Source organism: Ananas comosus, linkage group 4, assembly GCF_001540865.1.
Source record: "Ananas comosus cultivar F153 linkage group 4, ASM154086v1, whole genome shotgun sequence".
NCBI classification, from domain to species: Eukaryota; Viridiplantae; Streptophyta; class Magnoliopsida; order Poales; family Bromeliaceae; genus Ananas; species Ananas comosus.
Genome location: NC_033624.1, coordinates 6,305,251 through 6,329,076, shown reverse-complemented (window position 1 = coordinate 6,329,076; position 23,826 = coordinate 6,305,251). Strand labels below are relative to the sequence as shown.

Below are 23,826 nucleotides of genomic sequence, written 5' to 3'. Positions count from 1 at the left end.
TTGGTATAATTTAACCATTCCCAACATTACTAAATGTTGCTAATGTTAGTATAAAGCAACTATTCCCAACATTACTAAATATTGCTATTTATAATTTAATATCCAACATCTAAATTCAAATATCACTAAATATTATACTAATTTTTAAATATTGAATAATAGATAATGCATTAAAAAATTATAAATAATATTTTAGCTAATTGTCATTCAATAATAAACTATTTATGCATATAAAATTACAAGATCAATAAAAGTTACAATATATAAAAGTGCAATTCAACCAAAAATATCATAAATTGCATATTTAACCTACATATTCTTCAATATATAAGTAGTAACATATAAACTGATCATGACAAAATTATAAGAAATATGCTCCACAGCTTTTCGATTCCAACAGATACAAAATGTATAGTGCGGAGATGAACACAACATCATGCCAAAATATCTCAAGATTATACATCTAATATGCCAAAATATTCCAAGATTATATTTGTTAAATACATGTTCTGCACTATAAGTAGTAACATATAAAAGTGATCATCACAAAATTATAAGAAATGTGCTCCATGTCTTTTTGTTTCTAACAGGTTCAAAATATATTGCGCGGAGATGAACACAATATCATGCACTACTTGCACTTAACCTGTGAAAAGAACAAAAAGCAAATTAAACATATATATATAATAGGCTATAGATGATGAAAGATAATTGAAAAAATAAAATATGGTTGAGATAACTCATCCTTACAAAAGTATATGGCCAAGCAACAGTTGCTCCAACAGCATCTCCAATTGTTTGATAGCTACTATATGGTCTAAGTAGTGGTTCATTGCGTACTATTGGCACATCAATTTGAATCTCCCAACACTGTGGTCCTAATTCGAACCCACCTACTCTTGTAGTTGGATCTTTACTCAAAAGATAACCTTGTGCTACATGATTGTGAGGTTTTTATAAACTCCTCAAGTAAACTTCAGTTCCAATCTAACAATAAGTGAATAAACAAATATAGTAATTTAAACTTATATATGTTGTAGAGAAAAAAATCATCATGATAACATAAAAAGAATAAGAGATAGAAGATAACCATAATATTTGATACAGCGTGGACTCTCTTTGAGATATTCTTAGCTCGATACACCTACGATATAATTAGAATTAACAATTTTCAGATTCTAAGATTAGTTTATGCCTTTAAAAAGAGAGAAACAAAATAACTAGCGATGTCACTTTGTTAAAAATAGAAATTAAATTAACTAACAAAATAGGCAATAGCAATTAATAATCTTCTTGTCATCTAAAATTGGTTAGCAAAATATTAAAACTAACTAATTAATTTTGGTTGAAAATTTTGAGTTTTAGCAAGATTACTCAAGAAAAGCCATTTGAGATGATAAAATACCTGAGTTGGTGGTGCTTCATAACTAGAATGAGAAGAGGTTGCCTGATTATTAGGTGATCCATTATAAGGAAGATCAGTGCATTTCTAAATTGGAGAAAAAAAAGTTAGATGATATATTAGTTTTTCATATACATCAAAAAAGATAAAATTATTTATAAATTATGCTTACTAGTTTGAGGCCTTGTGGAACGCATGATATTCCTTCTCCTAGTATGAAATGGTCTTGAGGCCTTTTACCTATTGATTCTACCCATGCCTTCATTGTCATCATTTCCTTGTGTATATCTTCATATTTTTGTCTCATATCTACTAATTCTGATTGCATTACACGTTTCTCCTCCTCGGCTTCTTTTTTGGTCTCAGAAAGCATTCGAATATTATCAGCACGAGTTGTCTTTGATTTTCGAAGTTCATCTGGAATAGGACCCAATCCATGACAATGAAGTTGAGTACTTTTCTCTTTAAGTAGCAGCGATAAAAGGTCATTTCGAGATGGATCTCTTTGTGCAACTTCAGGATATAATGGAACTAAATCTCCAATATTTTACTATAAAAAGTAAGAAATTATACTTGACTAATTCAAACAACTTTTATAACTAAAATTTGTCCAAATCTAAAGACATACCATGATTTTCGAGCAATACGCATTTAAAGGCTTGCCATTCTTCTTGGTGTGCGTTCTTATGTAGAGCTCATGTCTTCTCGGTTGAATATGATTATTTTTCTTTGCCATCTAACAATATTTAGAAATTAAACTTTCAATAACAATCAAAAATCTATAAAAGTGTTAGTAATGAAAAGACTATAATTGAGAGGATTAAGTTTACCTCAGCACGAACTCTTGCGAAGCTTTTTGTGCCTGCTGTATGTGTGGTTTTTAGCATTGCACGGCTAGCTTTATTTTTGGCACTACGTTCCTATTAGAATAAATGTACATGTGCTCAAAGAAGTAATTAGAATAATATTTCATTGAATACTATCTAAAATTTAATGCAAAGCTTGTGTAGAGCTATTTATAGCAACAGAAAAAATCAATTACATACAAAATAGTAAAGATCAATTTTTCGATGTCTAATAAATAAAGTTATTCGCTGACCCCAAACTATCAAAATCAAGTTAAAAAGTAACATTCATACCTGTCCTACTTGAGAGTCCCAGTGCTTAACAAGAAATTCCCATTCTTTCGCGTGTACTCGAGAATCACAAGCTGCTATCTTTTCCTCGTAAGTTTTATGAGTATCATAGTGAAGTTTTTTTAGTTTGCTTTTGAACTCCCTCCATTCTTTTCCTATGGACATAATAACCCAATCTCTTCCTTCTTCTGAAATTTGAAATTTTTTCTAGACAAAGAGAAAAGAAATATCAATAAAACATCATATGAAAAATATGGCCTGCAAAGAAAAAAAAAAGCAAATTTCCTACACCTGTACAATCATCCACATAATATCCTTAGTTGAATTTGGAACAACTCTCCAATCTTTATAACTTAGAGGAATTATTTGTCCATTTCTTGCCATTAGCCCCAAAAAGTTACTTAATGTGGCTGCTACTTTTCCAATAGGTTGCCCAAACTCATTAAGTTTTATAGGTTTCGGAGAAGTCCTTTTAAATAATTTGAGCAACTTTGTACGGCCTGGAGTCTTTTGTGATGCATGAGAAGACTCTGTCCAACAAATCAAAATAGTTATTCACTTTCTATCAATAACAAAATGTAAATTTTTATTGCTATATACAAGTAAAAAAATAACATTCTAATCTATCCAAATATATCTTATTTCAAAATTCTACTTCGAAATCCTATCACATGCTTCTATTAATATAAAAAAGAAAATTTTGTTTGTTGCTACCTATACATAAGTTTAGATGTGTAATATACCGAAAATTCGGGAAATAAATATCGAACTTTAGTCAAATTGACCAAAGTGCGAGGATGGTACACTTCGGAAAGTCCGAAGGTGTTAAAATGAGTAAAAGTGAGTTACGGGAGGTTTTCGAGAGCTATAGAATAAAATCTGCAAAACTGCAGATTTTGAGCTCTCGGGGATCGGTCCCTGGTGGGAGAGACCGGTCCNAGACTTAGTAGTTTATGTTTTCTACTTGTATCCCATGAAATGATGTTTTACTTTGGGTTGAAACCACCGGAGACTGATTCCGCGCTATGGAAATGGAGCCAGCGAGCGGCCGAGCGAGCCAGGGCCGAGACACCTTTATCACCCCACTCTTGATGTTGTTTCAAGGGTCACCCAAGCCGGAGTTGTAGGGTTGAAAGGGTGATCCCGATTGAGTCCGTATTATCTTTCCTATTCGACTTTATATCATTGGTAAGATGTTGTACTACGATTATACGGACTTGTTATTCGTTCCTTATACGAGTTGTAATTGTATACGTCTAATACGTTTAAGAAATAAGAAAAGTGAAATGAGAAACAAGAACAGGAAACGTGAAACAAGAAACGAGAAACAAGAAATTAGAGTTCCGATTGGGCCCCCATAGCGGTGTAATTGAACGAAGTGTAATTCAGGTAGTAGCGTCCTTGAGTGGGCGATCCTGGCAGGAAGCCCAAATGAGGTTGGGCACTACGTATTGAGGCCTCGCGTAGCGGGCTCCCCCTCGCTGGCGGGAGCTCGTGCCTTGAGTATCGTTCATACTAGATGTTAATGTATAAAGCAAGGAAAAGAATGTAATGTGTATTTTGAGGTAAATGTGATGTAAGAAAGAAATGATGAAACGAAATGTAAGGAATTCAAAAAAATTACAAGTTGAATGTATGTATATGATCTAAATTGAATCATAGTACAAGCGAATGTCTAGTCTTCCTTTCTTTCACTAATGGCTATTGCTTACCCTCGTGTAAGCCGTTTATGTATGTTTCCGCTAGTGCTTTTCTCTATTGATGAAAATGTACATGTGATGAGCCTTGGACGGATAGGGGAAACTCTGTCCGTTCGGCGTCTGTTTGATGTGCTCGGGTCGGGCCAAATTGGTATCGGTCCCGGGGCGTGACAAGATGCATCTTATACAAAAATAGAGTAAACTAAAAGAGACTATAACTCAATTCAATTGGAAGTAATATAATGGATTTGAGAGTGCTGTAGATTTAAAATTTAAAAAATATTGGGAGAGTGGCTTACTATTGCATATATCATCATCTTCTTCAGAGTCTTCAAAATTGTTTGGATTTTGTAAGGAATCACAATGTCTAGAATGGTCATGATAAGAAGGGCCTCTTTCAGGTTGAAAATTTTCAACTTGCATGTTTTCAAGCAAATTCTGAGTCACTTGATGTTGTTGGAAGCTTTGAAATAACTTGATAATTTCAGGTTGTAGTGAGCATTCATTTGCTGGTTGCAACTCTACTTGTTCAGATTGTGATCTTGCAAAATCATGACTTTTCTCTACTTGGATTTGTTTAGGCAATGATTGCTCATCTTGGTGCAAATTACCAACTAGTTGAGATAGGTAGCGATGAAGTTCATGTTCAAGTGATGGTTGGATATGATTTTGAGGGTTAAAAGAAAGAGATTGGTTCAACCAAGAATGATGTATTTGGTTATCCCGATCTAGCAGCATCTCATCGTACTCTTTTTGGTCAAAACATGATTCTGTTGAAATCTTCTCTTTACCCTTTTTGTTTCTCATAGTTGACACCTGCATATAAGAAATCAAGATTAGCTATATCAGTTTGTACAGATAAAGATTTATGATTTGCAAATAAAAACAACATATATTAATAAATAGTAAAATAATATAAACTAATAGAATAGATTATTAAATGAAAAATCAATATATACCTACACTTGTAGAGTCAATTTAATTATTATCTTCCTCGAACTGTGCATCTTCGTGAGTGTTTTCTTGAAAATCAAAAGTGTTGATTATAGGTGTGTCAATTGTAAGTTCAGGGACATCATTTCTATTCCAACTGAATTCTTCTTCTATCTCATTCATGATATTTTTCGGGGTGTCATTATCCACTTGAAACTCTATGTCATCTGTAAGAACATCTGCTTCCATATCAAAAAAGTCCCTTGGTTTTGTATGAACAACAATCCGCCATTCCTTTTCGATAGGATCTTGTACATCGAAAACTTGCTTCGCTTGACTTGCTAATATGAAAGGTTCGTCAGATAATTGATTTCCATTAAATAATAGTCGACTAAAGTTTAAAAGTGTGAACCCGTAATCATCTTTCTTCACTCCTTTGCCTTGTGAGTGTACATTTGCCCAATCACATTTAAACAACACCACTTTAAAATGCTCATAGTAGTTCAATTCTATAATGTCCGTGAGGATACCATAATATGTGACATCTCCTGTCATTGGCTTCTTATCTTTAGCACTAGCATAACTTGATGTACTAGCAATGATAACAACTCCACTATTTTGGATTTTTCTATTTGTTTCACGTTCTTTAGTGTGGAATCTAAACCCATTAATTATGTAGCCCTTAAATCTCTTTGCAGCTTTTTGAGGACCACGGGCCAATGAGATGATTTCTTCTGAAACTACATCACTCCTTGCTTCAAGTAATTTGTAAATCTAGTTCACAAAAAAAACATCTCAAAAGTTTAGTAAATATTCTATTCGCGTCTAAGCCAAAAATAAATAAATAAATATGCTTAACTAGTATAAGGATTGTTGACCTACATGTTCTCTAAACCATTCATGAAATGAACTACTATGGACACGCTCAACCTCCATTTGTCGCATTCGACGCTTTCTACCTTTAATTCCTTCAACATGTTTTCTACAAGTAAATACAATTATATCAAAATTAGGGTCCAATATTTAATGCCATTGGTATAGAAAAACTATGGATTAATTTGAGTTGTAACTCATCTTACTGAAGGTATGGAGAAACAATGTCGCAATTAAATAGAATATAGCGATGTGCTTGTAGCCATGAAGTTTCGTCCAGATCAAACATCTCGCTATGTCCTACAGCTCGACCATTTGGAGACAAAGGAAATAACGGATGTTTTTCAAGTTCAAATTCACCTTCGTAATTTCTTCGTGGTCGATTGAACCTGTAAGGACTGAGATTTTTTGACAGTGCAACTAAACTCTCTGTTGATGATGTTTATGTGTGTAATTTAATTACATAAGCACTCGTCAAGTTTCGGACGAAAATGAGCTAAAATGGAGAAGATACGCGATTTTTAGTTTTCNTCCTGGTTGTACTGTGTATTTGATCGACGCCGTGCAAATATAGGGGAGACTCTGTCCGTGTGAACAGTGGATTCCCTGTATTTGTGGCGGATCTGGCATACCCTGGGGTCAGGTTTTCAAAAAAAAAAAAAAAATTTCAGTCGCTTTCCGCTTTGTTTTAAACTGAAAAGGGACCCCGGGGCGTGACAGAACCTCGTCTCAACACCTTGAAAATATTGTGAACAAAAGGCTAAACTTTCTTCAGCTAAGTACCCTTCCGCAATTGAACCTTCAGGGTGACTTCGGTTGCGCACATAGGATTTCAAGGTAAAAAAGAACCTATAAGTTTATTAAGTGTAAGATACTATAATTAAGATGGTAATATGTATATGTACATACACACATATATATACATACATCATACATATGTATGTATGTATGTATGTTTGTATGTATAGTTGAGCTTTAATAGACTCACACACGAACCATATAAGCTATTTCAAAATATTTAATTACCTTTCAATTGGATACATCCATCGATATTGCACCGATCCGGCTATCCTAGCCTCGTATGCAAGATGTATAGGCAAATGAACCATAATATCAAAAAATGCTGGTGGGAAGATCCTTTCTAATTTACAAAGTGTTAAGACTATACGAGAGTCTAATATTTGAAGTTCCTTCCCTTTAAGAGATTTAGAACATAGATCTATGAAGAAACCACTTAATTCCATGAGTGCACAACTTACATTTTTTGGTAAAACACTCCGAAGAGCAAAATGAAGTAGTTGTTGCATCAATATGTGATTGTCATGACTTTTCAATCCTATAATAATCTTACGGTCCTTTAAATGCACGCATCTCGAAATATTTGCAGCATACCCATCAGGAACTTTGATAGACTTCAATAACTTCAAAAAGATACTTTTTTCTTCTCTAGAAAGTGCAAAGCATGCTAAAGGAACTATAGTTTTGCTTCCATTTTGCCTCAAATGCAGTGACTCTCTAATGCCCATAAGCTGCATATCAAGACGAGACTTTATATTATCCTTTGTTTTACCATCTGCATTTAATAATGTCCAAAGCACATTATCATTTACATTCTTCTCAATGTGCATCACATCTAAATTATGACGTATAAGAAGTTTTTCCCAATATGGTAAAGAGAAGAATATACTCTTTTTCTTCCAATTGTGTGACATAATATCTCGTCCTTGTTTCTTCTTACCTTTACAACTATGGTTTGACTTACCAAATTCATTTTGGACATTTTTTAGCTGATCCACTATCTGAGAACTAGATAATGGAAGTGGCGCATCTCTAACCTCTGGGTTTCCGTCAGAAGATATTCTATCACGTCGAAATTTGTGATTTCGTTCTAAAAATCGACGATGACCCATATAGCAAAACTTTCGACCATGCTTCAAATAGCGTGAGTCTGTGTTTACATTACATGAAGGGCATGCCAAACGGCCTTTAGTACTCCATCCCGATAAGTTAGCATATCCAGGAAAATCACTTATAGTCCATAGTAATGCAGCATGCAACTGAAAGTTTTGCTTCTTTGAAGCATCATAAGTTTGCAATGCATTTAGCCAAAGATCATTCAGTTCATCAATTAAAGGTTGTAAATATACATCAATATCATTTCCAGGTGCATTTGGACCGGGAATAAGCAACGACAATATTAAATATGATTGCTTCATGCACATCCAAGGCGGTAGATTATATGGTATCAAAATAACAGGCCATGTACTATGCGTTGTGCTCATTGTTCGGAAAGGATTGAAACCATCGCTTGCCAAGCCAAGTCTAACATTTCTAAGTTCAGAAGAAAACTCTTTATGTTCAAAATCAAATGTTTTCCATGCGGGAGAATCAGCAGGATGCCTCATAACTCCATCATTTGTTCGATGCTCTTGATGCCATCTCATTAGTGATGATGTTTTTGATGACTTGAACAACCTTTGTAGTCTTGGTTTTAAAGGAAAATGGCGTAAAACTTTGGCTGAAATTTTTTTGACCTTTTTCTTAGTAATAGCCGATGCATTACTTTCTACATCATTTTCAGTCGATTTCCATCGTGAAGTACCACAAATAGCACATGAGTCTGAATTAGCAGTCTCCTTATAATATAGTTGACAGTCATTTGGGCAAGCATCAATTTTTGTATACCCTAACCCTAAGTTGTTAATGATTTTTTTGACTTCATAAAAGGAACTTGGGAGTGTTTCACCCTCAGGAAGTGCCTCTTTGAGTAAAGTAAGTAACATTGTGAATGAACTATTGCTCCATCCATTAAGACACTTTATGTGAAACAATCGAATAATGAAAGCGAGTTTTGAGAACCTCTTACAACCAGGGTATAACTCTTGCTCTGAATCTTCAAGTAATTTGTAAAATTTCTTTGCCTCTTCATTAGGATTTTCGTGGCAATCATCATCTTTTGGTGCTATTTCTTCATCAATTTCGTGAATATTACCAAAAGCTTCATTCAACATTGCATGTACGTTGTCCAGTGGTTCCGTTTTGTCATAATGATGTGTAGAGGAAGATGAAGTAATATCTTCTCCATGATAAATCCAGTATGTATAATTCTTTGAAAAACCATCACAAATTAAATGTTCAAGAATAGCCTCTCTATCTTTCCAAAGGTGATTATTGCAATTATTACAGGGGCAAAGGATTAACCCCTCTCGAGATGCTTTGAGAAAAGCAAAATCAAGAAACTTTGTAACTCCATATAGATATTTTTCACTTGCCCTATATTTTTCAAATGAAAGTTAATTGATATGTTCAAATTATGCATTTACTACTATTGAATAAATACATAGTGGCTCAAGCAAACCTTGGTTCATTGATCCAAGTCTTATCCATGGGATTAATGCCTAATACTGTAGGAAATGACAAAAACTAAGTGTTAGCCTTAATAAATCTAGTTAGAGGATCATTAAATGGGTGCATAAGAAAAGTACAATCAGAATGCATGAGTAATAGGGATGGATTCTTAAAGCTAAGGAATGTAAAGTTCTCTATTTCCTCCTCCAAGGATCAAAACTTGAGTCTATGTATCAATAAAAGCCTAGTGTACTAAGAATTGTTCATGCAATGCTTATGCTTCAACATATCTGAATGACATCAGGTTTTCATTTTAATTTGGGAACCTTTATGGTCTCCAAGCTGGTGTTGATGAAGTGCAAGATCTTTTTGTGTGGCCTAGGGCTTAAGAGCTAAAGAAAAATTCAAGCAAGAACTTTTCATTTTCTTTTTTTATTTTTTTTGGACTCCTTATCATGCGATTGACAGAAGTTTTCATTTTCAGAATCTATACTAATTTTCCTTCAGCTATAACTCTTATAGCTGATTCCTAGTTTATATTTGCATGGCAGTGATGGACTTAAATAACTCTTATTGACTAAAATTAGCCAATTGAAGACAATAATTGGAAGACTTTTGAACTAGCATTGTTGTAATAGAACTCAAATTTCATAGCATGCTAATTTGCTAATATTTGCTTACCGGCAATTTAGGATTTCTTGAAGGTCTAGTGGCTCAATTGTGGTAAAGAGGTTGTTGAGTAGTTCAGGACAAGGGCTCGAAGTGCTTGAAAATGAGATCACACTTATCGCCAAGCTCCAGCACAGGAATCTAGTCAAGCTCCTTGGTTACTGCATCCAAAAAGAAGAGAAAATATTGATATGTGAATACATGCCCAACAAAAGCTTGAATTTCTATATATTTAATTGCATTTCAAGTCCCTTAAGTAAGGCCATATTCAGTTGACATATATATATATATATATATATATATATTCTACTTAAGGAATTATTCTAGTTGCAAATTTAATCAAAAAAGCATAATTAGATTGACAAAAGAGCTTTTACATTGTAGAAGGACTTGCAAAATGGCTCATCTATCTTCATAATTATTCTAGGTTTAAGGTCATCCACTTAAAGAGAAATGAACCCGAAGATATTGGATTTTGGCTTGGCTAGAATTAAATTAGGTCTAAAGTAGAGGCTTTGATTAATGGAAAAGGAAAAATATCTTATACTTAATGATGTATGAGGAGATGGGAGGTGTACAACAAAAGGAAATGAATTGTTTGTATAATTCTAATTGAAATCTTTGTTTATTGGCAATGGCTTCCTATCATCCAGGAAGAGGCAAAAGAATCTAGCAATATTCTTTTAGTTAGTGGTTCTCAAAAGAAATTGTTGTCATTTTGTTTTATTTTTTAAAATACTTCCGATGAAATTTTCTTAAGCTAAAATTCACTTAACACTATGCTGGGTTTTACGGTTTATACAACTTTTTTATTTTTGCTTTCAGAGAAAAATAGTATGCTACTTATTTTGTTCTTTTTTAAAAAATAAACTTAACTAATAATAATAAACTTAACTAATAATAGTACGGATATGGTTATGAATTTTTAAAACCTGTTGGGTTCATGTCCGGGTATGGGTTTTAATTTGGTTTTCGGGTTCGGATTCGGGTTTTTAAAAACCCGACCCAAACCCGACCCGTTGACATCCTTAATCCACACTGTTATATGAAATATTTGGTTTACTATTCAGTTATGAGCTTTACTTCTATAAACCATAAATATATACGCATACATGCTTTTACAATATTATCCATGCAAAAAAAATTCCTTATATATATACCTTAGTAAAATCTGAGTTTCATAGGAAATCCTCAAATATTCAATTCCTTAATAATAGGAACCATTCACTTACTTATGTAAAAAATTAATTTTTATGGAAGGAACCTAACACCAAATTTTAATTAATTCCTAAAAAACTATATGCAAAACTAGTTTAAAATTTTTTTTAATATAATAGAGAAAAATTAAAAAACATAGAGCAAGGAAAATGAAATAGAGAAAAAAATCATAGTTTATGGGTGCCAAAGAAGGTATGCGGAGTCGGAAAGTTGTAGATATTCCAATGTACCATGAATTAAACAGTTTTGCTACAAAGGATAAGTAGATTCTCATTTGCGAATCTACGTTGTCATTATTTAATCTAGATCTCTCCATGTCAGTATACTAAGATGAAAGTTAATTAAGCTAGTGTGGATTATTATTCTTAAGTGAACTGTAAAATGGCGCAAAGTGCTTCTACAACAACAACCAAAAAAAAATGAGAAATTTAATTAAATAAATTTGGTAGTTCTTCTCTGAAATTGTTTTTTTAGAGAGATTTTTTAATTAATTCCTAAAAAACTATATGCAAAACTAGTTTAAAAAAATTCTTAATATAATAGAGAAAAATTAAAAAAATATAGACCAAGAAAAATGAAATAGAGAAAAAAACCATAGCTTATGGGTGCCAAAGAAGGTATGCATGCGGAGTCAGAATGTCATAGATATTCCAAGGTACAGTGTCGGAGTGGTTGGAGAGGTAGACGGTGATGATGTGGTTAGAAACGATGCCGACGGCAAGTGGGGGCACGGCAAGGTCGACGACGATGATGTGGTTAAAAGTGACACCGACGGCAAGTGGGGGCACGGCAAAGTCGATGGCTATTATGTGGTTAGAAGCGACGCCGGCGGCAAGTGGGCCCGTAGCGAGGTTGACGGCAATGATGTGGTTAGAAGCCACGCCGGGCCATAGCAAGATTAGCGAGGTGGAAGCCGGCGACGAGGTCGGAAATGGCAAGATGCCAACATCGGACGGGAATAGCAAGGAAAGGAATTAAGGTGATGTGTTGAGTTGGTGCTAATTAAAGCAATGTAATGATGGAGAAGGTGGAAAGGTTGAGGAGGTGAGAGAGTTTTCAGGTTGCTTATGTGAGAAGTAAAAAAAGGCCGCGGGAAATGTGTACATGAGGGAGCTTAATTATTATTTTTGAAAATTTTAATTAAAAAAATATATTAATAGTAACATTTATTATGATATGTTGCTAAATCATTGCAATATTTTAAAATAAAAGTTGTTGATTCTTACATTTAGCATTATTATAGTCTAAATGTTGCTAAAAAAATAGAATTAGTAATATTTATAAAATTTTGTTGCTAAAAATAATTTTTAGTGTCATTTATATATATGTCACAAGTAATATGTCAGTAAATCATATACTTGTTGTAGTGGGATGACAAAATATATGCATGTTGAACATAGATCGAGTGGCATTCGAAATGGTAAAGTGGACACTAGAGTTAGTGTGGGACAACAAAGAATAAATGTGATGTAAAGAATAATGATAATGGCTAAAGATAATGTAAAATAATGTGATGATAATAATGTAATGTTGCATGATGTGAGTACACGTGCTTATTAGAATGATTAAGAATCTAAATAATCTATGTGTATGCATGAGATGTAATGTGAGAACCTAATGATAATGGCTTGAGACAAGGCAAAGCAATGTGATGTAAAGAATAATGATAATGGCTAGAGGCGATGTAAAGTGAATGTGCAAAGACAAGCAAGTGTAAAGAACAATGATAATGGCTAGAGTTAGCAACCAATGTGACATGAAGCACACTAGAGTTAGTGTGTGCAACAAAAGAACAAGTTGTATCAAGAATGACAATTACTAGAGTAATTGACAATGGGGTAAAGAACAATAGATTGCTAGAGTTAGCAACTAATGTATGTAAAGAACACTAAAGTTAGTGTAAAGCCATAATTCAACTACATATCCTTAGAGTTAAGGATTGATCATATTGCTATGAGTTCCGTGCTCGAGGCGGTCGCTCCCTCTCGAGCGATGCGCTCCCGAGTTTTGCATCACGGTTGGAGTAAACCCAGGACGGTCCTAGCGGTGAGTTCCTACGAGGATGGACTTAATGTGGAGCAAGTTTAATGTGGCGAAACCTACGGTTAGCTGTGAGATTAAAGGATCATGGATTGGAAAGTGGATCTTGTATTTATTATGAATTGACTCAAGACCGAGTCGAGTGCATAGTTGTAAGGTAAAGTGACCTTAGGAAAGAAATGACAATTGAGAAAGAATAAAGAATAAAAATAAAGAATAAAGAGTAAAGAAGGCTAATGATAAAGAATAGTAAATTCCAAAGAAGGTTAATGATAAAGAATAGCAAATTCTAAAGAAAGGCTAATGATAAAGAATGACTAAGATTGCATAATTTGCATATTTGTGAGGCATGAACATGTATCGCATGATGTTATATGTACCTGTATCTGTTGGACTAACATGTTGCATGGCCTCATTTGACCTGGTGGGTTGAGCTTTTCCCTTGGTGGTGTGTACCCACTGAGCACTATGGACAATAGTCTCACCCCCGTGTTGTTTGTTTTGGGGTACAGGTTCACACGCCAGCGACGCGGCGGCGCGAGGAAAGGGCGTAGCTCCGAAGTTAGCGCCCTACCACCGAGACCAGATAGGGGTACCCCGAGTCGCATAGCCTAGGGTAGAGGAAAAAGAAAAGAAAAAAAAAGAATCAAGTTGTAATATTATGTTTAGAAATCGATTGTATATTTGGAAGTTTAGGATCAATGTAATGAAAAATGCGATGTAAAATGATGAGATGAATGATTGTAATAACATAGGATGTGTTATGTTGTTTGATACCTTCCTTATGCAATCGTTGTTGAAAATTGTTCCTGTTTGGAACCTCTTGTACTTGTATTGATTGCGACGCCTTGAACGTACAGGGGAGACTCTGTCCGCGTGCAGGGGAAACCCTGTCCGTTCGGCGGTCTGTTGGCGTGCCCGAATCCGACCAAAGAGGCGGGCACGGGGCGTGACACAGGGTCCAGACCTTGACGGTCTGGATTGTGAAGCTAGGGTCCGGACCCTCTCTGCGTATCAAAAAATATAGGGTACGGGGTCCGGATCCTAACCCATGAGTCCGGACCTTTGCAGCGTAACAAGATTATCATGGTATGGGGTCCGGATCGTAACCAGAGGGTCCGGACCCTTGCTGCGTGACAAGATTATCCTGCTACGGGATCCGGATCCTAACCAGAGGGTCCGGACCCTTGCTGCGTACACGTAGAGAGGACCTACGGGGTCCGGATCATCCTTAGGGTCTGAATCCTGAACCTTGAAAAACTCAGAATTTTTTCAGTTTTATATTTAAAAACCAATCCTAAGTCTTCTAAACACTTTTACTCAAGTATAATTTCACCACAAACTATTAGTCTACATACCTGAGTAGTCGAGCATCACGAACGAGTCTTTGCCTCACAAGTCTTGTAATCTTAGCTTCAATTCTTCATCTTCAACTCTTCAAGACTCCATTCGACTTCACGAAATCCGCCAACTTAGAAAAATCCTTAACAGGCACCTGCCGCAACCCTCAGCTATGGGACCGGTCCCTCCCACTAGGGACCGGTCCCCGAGAGCAGTTTTGCGCAGACCTCCCCTCTGCCAGAATTCCTGCTTACGGGAACCAGTCCCCGCCGCCAGGGACCGGTCCCCGAGAGCAGAATTTGCCAAGTGCAGATTTTGCATCATTTGCTCTCGCGGACTCAACTCCAAAGCATTTTTTGTGTTTTGGGCATCTTTAGCTCATCCGAAGCCTACCCACTCGACAATTAGTCGATCCTGGACGAAGTCCAACTCTCAGATTTCGAGAATTCACTTCCTTACAATAGGAGAACTGACCAACCAGGTCACAGATACCAAATAGGAGAACCGATCAACCAGGTCACAGATACCAAATATGAGGACCGACCAACCAGGTCATAGATATCACATGCAGATAACATCTACTCTACTCCTACTCATGATACTAAACATGGAAACAACCAAGTAGAGTAAATACGGGAACAACATGGGTGCAAAGCTCAATATATATATATATACATATATCAGATGCATTACATGTAAGATAACAATGAGAGAACAAGAGTAAGAAGATATTACCGAGCGTGCACCACTATACCGACTTCGAATCGAAATACCCACCTGTAAGAAAGTCGCGTCTGTCTCCTGACTGCGAAAGAATGTCAACCGGACCTACGGAGGTCCACCGGGTTAGTATCTAACCCACAACTAACAACCACTGAAACCACAACCCCACAAACAATACCACGGAGATCGGTTTCCCAAAACCTACTACCGTAACTTGGCGGGAGTCCCGAAAATCGCACCGGGACTCCGCTGGGACCCATGAACTGTCCCGAATGCACCGACTCCTACCATGAGTCGCCCGCTGCCACTAAATACATATTTTCATGTCACTTGGCAGCGAGGATACAAACTCACTCCAAAACGATGTGTCATCGGATAATCGTTCCGATCCGGATTTTCGAAAGTGTCCAATTCCACACCGGAACCCACCATTGCTCACCCGTCGTTTCTGAACCCCCGAAACGATGCGAGTGACCAGCCAACAGGGCTCAGCGATAAACCAATTGCTCATGAGGCACCGTCGGAAGAATTCCAAACCGAAATCGCGTTCCGTCAGCGGATTTCTCCAAAAAACGCACCGAAAATCAATTTTTGATTTCCGCAAGGGCTTGGGGCCTCGGAAAATCAGTCCAGAGGTCACCCGCTGCCCACACACACTACCCACAGCAACCACGATCTGTACAATTGCATACAAGCCCCTAGGACTACACAAAATCGCATCATTTTATGCGATTTTCTTGATTTTACGGCCCGATAACGCCAACCGAGGATCTTCCAGTCTGGCCTAGACACCCGCTGACAGGTCTCGGTGTGCTGGAGGTCGTGCTCACATTTCAGAGCACTGCCGGTCCATGTGGAGAGCGCAGGAATGACACGAAGTTCAGCTAAAACTGTGGGCTGAAACTAAAACGCCTCAAACTATCACATTCGACACTCGTTGACCCCAAATAAGGTAAGCACTGTGATCAGCACTGACTTACGACCACCGTGCTCACCTCCGGAGGCATTGGAACAGCCCTGGGTCGCCAGAACAGTGATCTAAACAGGAAACCATGCGCAGAAACCACTAAATACACTCACTAGAGCAAGGCGGAGCACGGCTTTTCCGGCAGCGGCTGGACGGCGGGCGCGCCGGCAGGGGGAGGTTTCTGGCGACGGAGGAAGGCCGGGGCACGCGTCGGCCGGCAACGGGAGGCGGCCGCTGCGATGGGCAATGATGCCCTAGCTGTGCAAACCCGAGGAGTGCATGGGCTCGGTCCGGCTAGAAGGAAGCTCCAGCGCCAGCGGCGGACAGGTGTGGCTGGCCAGGCGGAGCCGGCGCTCACGCTGTCCGGCGGCGGTGGCGCTGGAGCAACCCGAGCCCGCACTGCCTTAACTTGGGCTTGGCAAGTCCCTCCGGCCACGGCGGCGGCCGGAGCAACGAGGGAAAAAGCGTGGGCCTCCTCTGAGACCCAGAGGAGGGATCGGGGATGGTGGCCGGGGTCTGGAGACGCGGTTCACCTGTGCCCGGCCGTGCCAGCCCGCACGAGCACATGAATGGCCGCGGCGGTGCAAAACGGGAAAGTAGCTGTCGGGGAAGCCTCGGGGTGGCGGCGACGGGCCGTCGGAGACCAGAGAGAGGCGACAGTGTCGGCCCCGAGCTGCGGTGGTGTGAGGGGAAAGAACTAAATTCTCCTCAGCCCAGAGTTGCCCAGGCTGGCCGCAGGCTGCTAGGGCGGCGGCGGCGGCGCGCAGGGTCAGCGGCGGCTGGCAAGGGCGGTTGCCCGAACTCGGGGGAGGGCGGTATGGCCGCTTTCAGGCGGCGACAACACGCAGGCCAGAAGCAATGATGGCCACGGCCCATGCTTGGCCAGCTTGGCCGTAGGCTGTCAAAGTGGCGGCGGCTACGCGTGGCGACGACGCGATACCCTTGCCTCGATCCTCCGCCGCCACTATCTACGGCGCGATACCCTTGCCTCGATCCTCCGCCGCCCCGCTCGCGCACGGATCTGCAAGGTTAGTGGTGGTGTGAGAACTAAAACGAAGTTCCCAGTGGGTTCGGCCGCCGACCGCACCGACTCGCCCACTAGGTCTATTTAGGCATATGTATTTCAAGAAAGTAGATAACAAACCAACTAATGTACTACTAATATAATGCCTGCAAGAAGCTGTCAGCAGATAGATAGATAATCCAATACATGATAATTATGCATGCATTTTCATGTCTCATTCTCTTTGGCCTTTATCCAATCATCCCGGAGTACTCCTGGTTCATCCCAAACTCATAATCCACACATCCCGTCTACCGGGGGAGGCACAAGGCTCAACCACCCGAGGGATCTTCGCCGGGGTAATCTCCCCGTGGTGTCTACACTCCGGAGCACACCGCTTGAGAAGGAGCTACCTCTCTCAAGCCGGAACCAATGTGTGAGTACGATCCAATCCTCAATTTGAGGACGTAGCCAAACCTGTCTCAATGCACAAAGCCTCAATACCCATGATAGGTTATTACCATATCACATATACCACTACATCTGAATCACAATGGTCCTAATGCCACAATGGTTAAACCTTGTTTAGCCGTTCTCATTTTCGATGCCAATCTGGTCACTAATGTCAATGTCACCTTTATTTACTATTGTCATAGTCTGTTCTCGCATTCACATACACATAGGGTTCTTTCATACATAGTTCACATGGTTCTTTATCATTTCACATATTCTTTAACCATCTAAATGCAATTCAACCAAGAACACATATCACACTACCCTATATGCATGAATGCTAACGCCAATATGCTCAAAGAAGGTAACATAGACATAGAGAGAAATTCGGTGTTTCCGGATAGCACCCCCCACCTTTTGGTGATGCTAAGATTTCGTAATCCAATTTTTCGTGATTTTTAGACCTCTACGCTGTAAGCTGCGACGATCTGTACCAATTTAGCCCGTTTCTTCAATTTCTTTGCGCACGCTCGTCGTATCGCCGAACCGAGCACACCAACGCGTTTGTTGACCTACCAATTAGGTTAAGAAAAGATCAATCCCAAGATTGAACCTCAAAATCTCAAAACCCTAACTTTAGGTTCTTGTACATTATCATCTTCCCCAAACAAGCCCCTACCTTGCATAATCATGGAGGAATCCACCATAGAAGCTCCTAGATGCTTCAACTAGAAGCTACAACCCAAAACCTTAACTCAAATCATGGAAACTCACCTTTGAGTCCCAAGCTTTCCCTTCAAAGCTCTTGCTCAAGCTTGCCTTCACCTTGGAAAGCTTTCTCTCCAAGCTTGCTCCTCCAAACTCCTCCCTTGATCCAAGCTCTAGATAGAAGGGAAGAGAGAAAGAGACTTTTTTGAGAGAGAGAGATGAGTGTTTTGGTGTAGGGTTGAGAGCAAATGAGCTCTCACACAAGCCCTAACACATATAACCCTTCATCAAGTCACATTAGCACATAAGCCCCTCTCAATTGCATTTCTTACAATTAGCCCTCACTGGGCATTTTTCGCATACGGGGACCAGTCTCTCCCCGCAGGGACCGGTCCCCGAGAGCACACCTCTCAGGACTTAGCCAAATTTTCACTCTTTTTGGCTGACTACGAGCACGGGGACCGGTCTCTCCTCCAGGGACCGGTCTCTCCTCTAGGGACCGGTTCCTGAGAGCACGATTTTTAGAACTTAGCCGTTGGGCAATTTTCCAACCTACGGGGACCGGTCTCTCCTCGCAGGGACCGGTCCCCGAGAGTCCAAAATCTGAGACTTGGCCAGATTTTCCAATTTTACTCTCTCAGGTCCCTATACCATATACATAGGTTCTAAAGCACTTAGAACCCATTATAACTTGTTCCACTCCGCGTTCTGTTCGTTTCGACGAAACTCGGCACGATTTACCGGGAAGTGATACGTTACATTTCCCACCCCTTAAAAATAGTTTCGGCCGCGAAACTCAACACGTACCTTAGCTCATTTGCTCGAACAAGTGAGGATACACCTTGCGCATCTTTTCCTCGAGCTCCCACGTGGATTCACGCATCGAGTGATTACTCCATTACTCTTTGACAAACGGAATGGTCCGATTCCGTAGTTTCCGCTCCTCTCGAGCAAGAATGCTCACCGAAAATTCTTCGTAACTGGCATCCTCATGCAACTCCACCGACTCATACTCCAACACATGTGAGGAGTTACGAAAATACTTGCAGAGATTCGATATGTGGAACACGTTGTGCACTCCAGCAAGCTTCGGCGGTAATGCTAACTTGTATGCCACCGGCCCGATCCATTTTAGAATCTCATACGGGCCAATATACCGGGGACTAAACTTCCCCCGAATGCCAAACCGCTTCACCCCGTGCATTGGCGACACTTTAAGAAACACACAGTCGCCAACCGCGAACTCCAAATCCTTTTGGCGCTTATTCGCATAGCTTCGTTGCTGTGATTGTGCCGTCAATAATCGTTGGCGAGCAAGACGGACTTTCTCTTCCGCCTCTCGCACCACATCCGGACCAAGGGTGACTCTTTCACCTACCTCGCTCCAATGAATAGGAGAGCGCCACCTACGCCCATAAAGTGCCTGTAGCACACTGGACCTTTCCAAATTGCGAGGTTCGAGTGTTTGATGTGTACTCCGAACTTTTCCATACTTGGTGGAAGGCCGTAGATGGTATTCCGGCCTAAAAGTTCGATCTCTAGAGTTTTGGCTTAGTCCTGAGAGTTTTCACTCTCGGGGACCGGTCCCTGATATGAGAGACCGGTCCCCTCAGCTCAGTGTTGCGGCAGTTGCCGAGGCAACCGGTCCCTGGCAGGCGAGAGCGGTCCCCGAGTGCATCTGCAGGGGGAGAGACCGGTCCCGTGCGGGGAGAGACCGGTTCCCGAACGTTGGATTTTCGGGGCAGGCTGAGAGACCGGTCCCAAGTCAGGGAGACCGGTCCCTCTGGGCAAAAACTGCCCAGACCGAGCTGATGTGAATTTGAGTTTTTGAGGGGCTTTTCGGGATTTTGTTGCACTAGATGGTCTATATGGCCCTTTCACTCTCTTCCCTCCTCATTTCTCCCCTTCACACCGATTCTAGAGAGAGAAAGAGAAGGAGAAGAAGAAGGAGTTGGAGGAAAAGGAGAGGAGCTCACTTGGAGGCCTTGGAGCATCATCTTCTTCCTCATTTCTCACCTTGGGGGCTTGGAGCTTGCGGTTGGAGCTTTGTGGAGGATCAAACTTCAACCCTACTTGGTTTAGAGCTTGGATTGAAGCTTCTCTTGAGGTTGGTAGCTTGTATTCCCCATTTAATACAAGTTTTTCTAGATTTTACTATATGGAACCCTAGATTGGAATTCTAGGGTTAGTTTTGGGGCTTTTTGATTTGAGGGCTTTGGGACCTTATTGATTGGTTTAGAACCTTCCTTTAGGTTGAATTGGAAGGGTTCTTGCCCCCATTTAGAGTTTGAGTGAGGATTTCTTCCCTTAAGGTGAGTTTCCTCCACCTTAGCCTAGGTTGCTTTTGATTGAGCCTTGTATTGTTCGTATGGTCCGTTTGACCTTTGTTCCTACATCTTTAGGGTGTTAGGAGACTAGTTGACACCTTCGTCGGAGCTTACGAAGGATCGTGAGTGTTGTGGTGGGTTTGACTTCATGAAAACGGGGCAAAATGGCCCCTATGGTTTCTAAACTCTTCGTAAAGTCTTTTTAAAAGCAAATCCATGTTAAACATGATTTATGTGAATTTTAGAACACTTGAAATGCAATCCTTATGTCACGCCCCGAGCTCCGCCTATTTGGTCGGATTCGGGCACGCCGACAGACCGCCGAACGGACAGAGCCTCCCCTGTACGTTCTAGGCGTCAACAATCTAAACAATGCAATACAAGAGGTTCCATGCAGGAACTATAGCAAGTATGTAGATTGCATAAGTATCAAAAACATAAAATGCTAACTATGCTATTACAAGNCACGCCGACAGACCGCCGAACGGACAGAGCCTCCCCTGTCCGTTCTAGGCGTCAACAATCTAAACAATGCAATACAAGGGGTTCCAAACAGGAACCGTAGCAAGTATGTAGACTGCATAAGTATCAAAAACATAAGATGCTAACTATGCTATTACAAGCATTCATCTCAGAGATTCTTTTACATTTACAAGATTTTATATTTACATAACCACAAATACCTTTAAGTTATTACAAAACTTATACAATTTTGCTACAAGTTTGCTTCTTTCAAATTGAACTCTGAACTTGACTTCGTCAGGGTACTTCTATCTCTGGTCTCGGTGGTAGGGCGCTATCTACGGAGCTACGCTCTGTCCTCGCGCCGCCGCGCCGCTCACGTGCGAACTTATACCCCCAAAAACAACACGGGGGTGAGAACTATATAAATATAGTTCCCAGTGGGTACGGCCACCCAAGGGAAGAGCTCGACCCACCAGGTCCAAAGGAGGCAACAGTAGGTTGGTTCAACAAATAGATAGATATTAAACTATGCAACACATAATACCATACCTTGCCTCGCTGCTATGCAATATGCAACACCTGTAAATCATGTAAGTAGATTACTTGATTCTACTTAAAGCATTAACCATTCCTTACTTGTGGCCGTTCTTTTCTTTATTAGCTATTCTCGTTCATTAGTTATTTTCTGTATTTTTTTTACTCTTTATCATACTATGCTCACTGGTGATTTTTTCCTAAGGTTTCCTTTACCTTAGTTCTCTATGCCAACAGACTCGGTCTTGAGTCAATCAATCGCGGATAGTCTGCGCAATGTCTAGCTCGAGGTGAAGGAACTCTCACATGCACCTCAGCTGGCAACAGCTCACCGTACTCCTGTCCTAGCTGTCTGGCGGCGAACAAATCGCACCTCACCCAACAACAGCCTAGGTCTATGACTTAGCCACCCGGCGGCGAAATCGTCGCACACGCCACGACAGTGGTTCAGTCAACAGGCGGTAGGATCCACAAACTGGCTAACCATCCGGCGGCGAAATCGTCGCACACGCCCTAGCCTTGATACCAAGGTCATCACAGATCTTGGGATTCCGGAATTCACTTTCACAACTTGAGGGTTTACTCACTTTACCCTATGTTGACGACCCTCCTGGTCGAAACTAATCCTTTCCTAGTGGTCACTATACCACTAAAATCCACAACTTAGTTTAAATGTACTAAGTCTCATTATACATCATAACCTAGGTTCACTTGCTAGGTTCTATATCATTTTCACCTAGAACTCGACTCTAGGTTTATTTACTTGACCTATGTCCAATGACACTAGGTTCATGTCCGACCTATGTTTACTACCACTAGGTCATACCACTCGATCTATGTATCATCCTAGTTGTTCATTCCTAGGATTCTAATTTACATATTCTCGCTTGTCTTGTTACTATCGAGGTCTCTAATCAACTGGAATTATCGACTTTCATATAGCTCGAACTATAGTACATTCACTTTCATATACGTTTAGATATAGGCATCAACTATTCGCTTTCACATGTCGATAACTACATATGCTTTAACCTCTATGTTCACATGTCACATTTCACATTTCACATTTCACATTCAACTTACATGCCCTTGGCGTTTACAAGTTCAACATTTATATATCATATATTTGATTATATGAATTTAGCATACTATGCGTCTAGTTTTCACATTCATATATCGACAATTATATGTATTCACATTCATAACTATCCGTCTAGCATAACTATGTCTAGCTTTCATGTCCATGTGCACCTAGCATTCATATTTATATGAGAATCATTATAAGTCATCTAGCATTAACATATGCCCATATTCATACATGCCAACTCATGTGTATTTAGCATTCATATTCATTTATGCGTCAAATGAAACCATATTTTACTTTGGCATGGAAGTGACCTAATCACTTCGGTAAGCACAACCCACCTTTATTTGATTCTGGAATGAGAGAAATGCGTCTCTAGCGCTTTCCCGAGAACCGCGACCCGCGCTCGTGACTATTGACGCCGAAAATCTTCTTTTGGCGATATCATTGCGTAGGAGCGATGGATTGCCGAGCCTACTTCGCCAGCGAGTTTCTTTTACCCCCAATTTGGTTTGTAAGCTGTCAATTTCACATTCGGACTTCTATCCTGCAAAAGTGCATTATCGAAGTCAGTTTTCTCAAAAACACTATTTCAATGCAATTTCACAATTCAATAGAGTAATTCAACTCTTTATTAGCCCAGGGACCTCATACCAAATGTAACACACTGGATCTCTGCAAATTGCGAGGTTCGAGTGTTTGGACTGTGTCCTGAGCTTTTCCAGATTTTCTGGTGGGTCGTTGACAGTGTTCCGACCTATGGTTCGAATCCCGAGAATTGTAGTATTTTATGTAGCGCTAAAGTCACTAAAGAGTTGGACTTAGCCTACCCTCGGATTGCATTCTGCACGAGGTGTAACCGGTGACAGGTCGATGGCTGTACCGGTACACATTTTGTACCG

General features: G+C 39.8%; 2 protein-coding genes and 2 long non-coding RNA genes across 4 annotated transcripts; all 4 read right to left on the bottom strand.

The window, feature by feature from the left end:
* On the bottom strand, positions 438 to 883 carry LOC109709588. Its single transcript, XR_002216148.1, has 2 exons — positions 751 to 883; positions 438 to 646 (listed from the first exon to the last, which is right to left on the bottom strand). It is a non-coding gene; the product is annotated as an uncharacterized LOC109709588 (long non-coding RNA).
* Positions 897 to 1,770, bottom strand: LOC109709586. The gene is made up of 4 exons (XM_020231884.1): positions 1,575 to 1,770; positions 1,406 to 1,489; positions 1,091 to 1,144; positions 897 to 987 (listed from the first exon to the last, which is right to left on the bottom strand). Exons 1-4 carry the CDS (start codon positions 1,728 to 1,730, stop codon positions 955 to 957), a joined length of 327 nt encoding a protein of 108 aa, XP_020087473.1. The 5' UTR covers positions 1,731 to 1,770; the 3' UTR covers positions 897 to 954.
* Positions 1,794 to 10,484, bottom strand: LOC109709585. Its single transcript, XR_002216147.1, has 3 exons — positions 10,074 to 10,484; positions 9,403 to 9,448; positions 1,794 to 1,952 (listed from the first exon to the last, which is right to left on the bottom strand). It is a non-coding gene; the product is annotated as an uncharacterized LOC109709585 (long non-coding RNA).
* LOC109708812 lies at positions 19,413 to 19,718 on the bottom strand. The gene has a single exon (XM_020230649.1). The coding sequence runs from the start codon at positions 19,716 to 19,718 to the stop codon at positions 19,413 to 19,415; it is 306 nt and encodes a 101-aa protein (XP_020086238.1).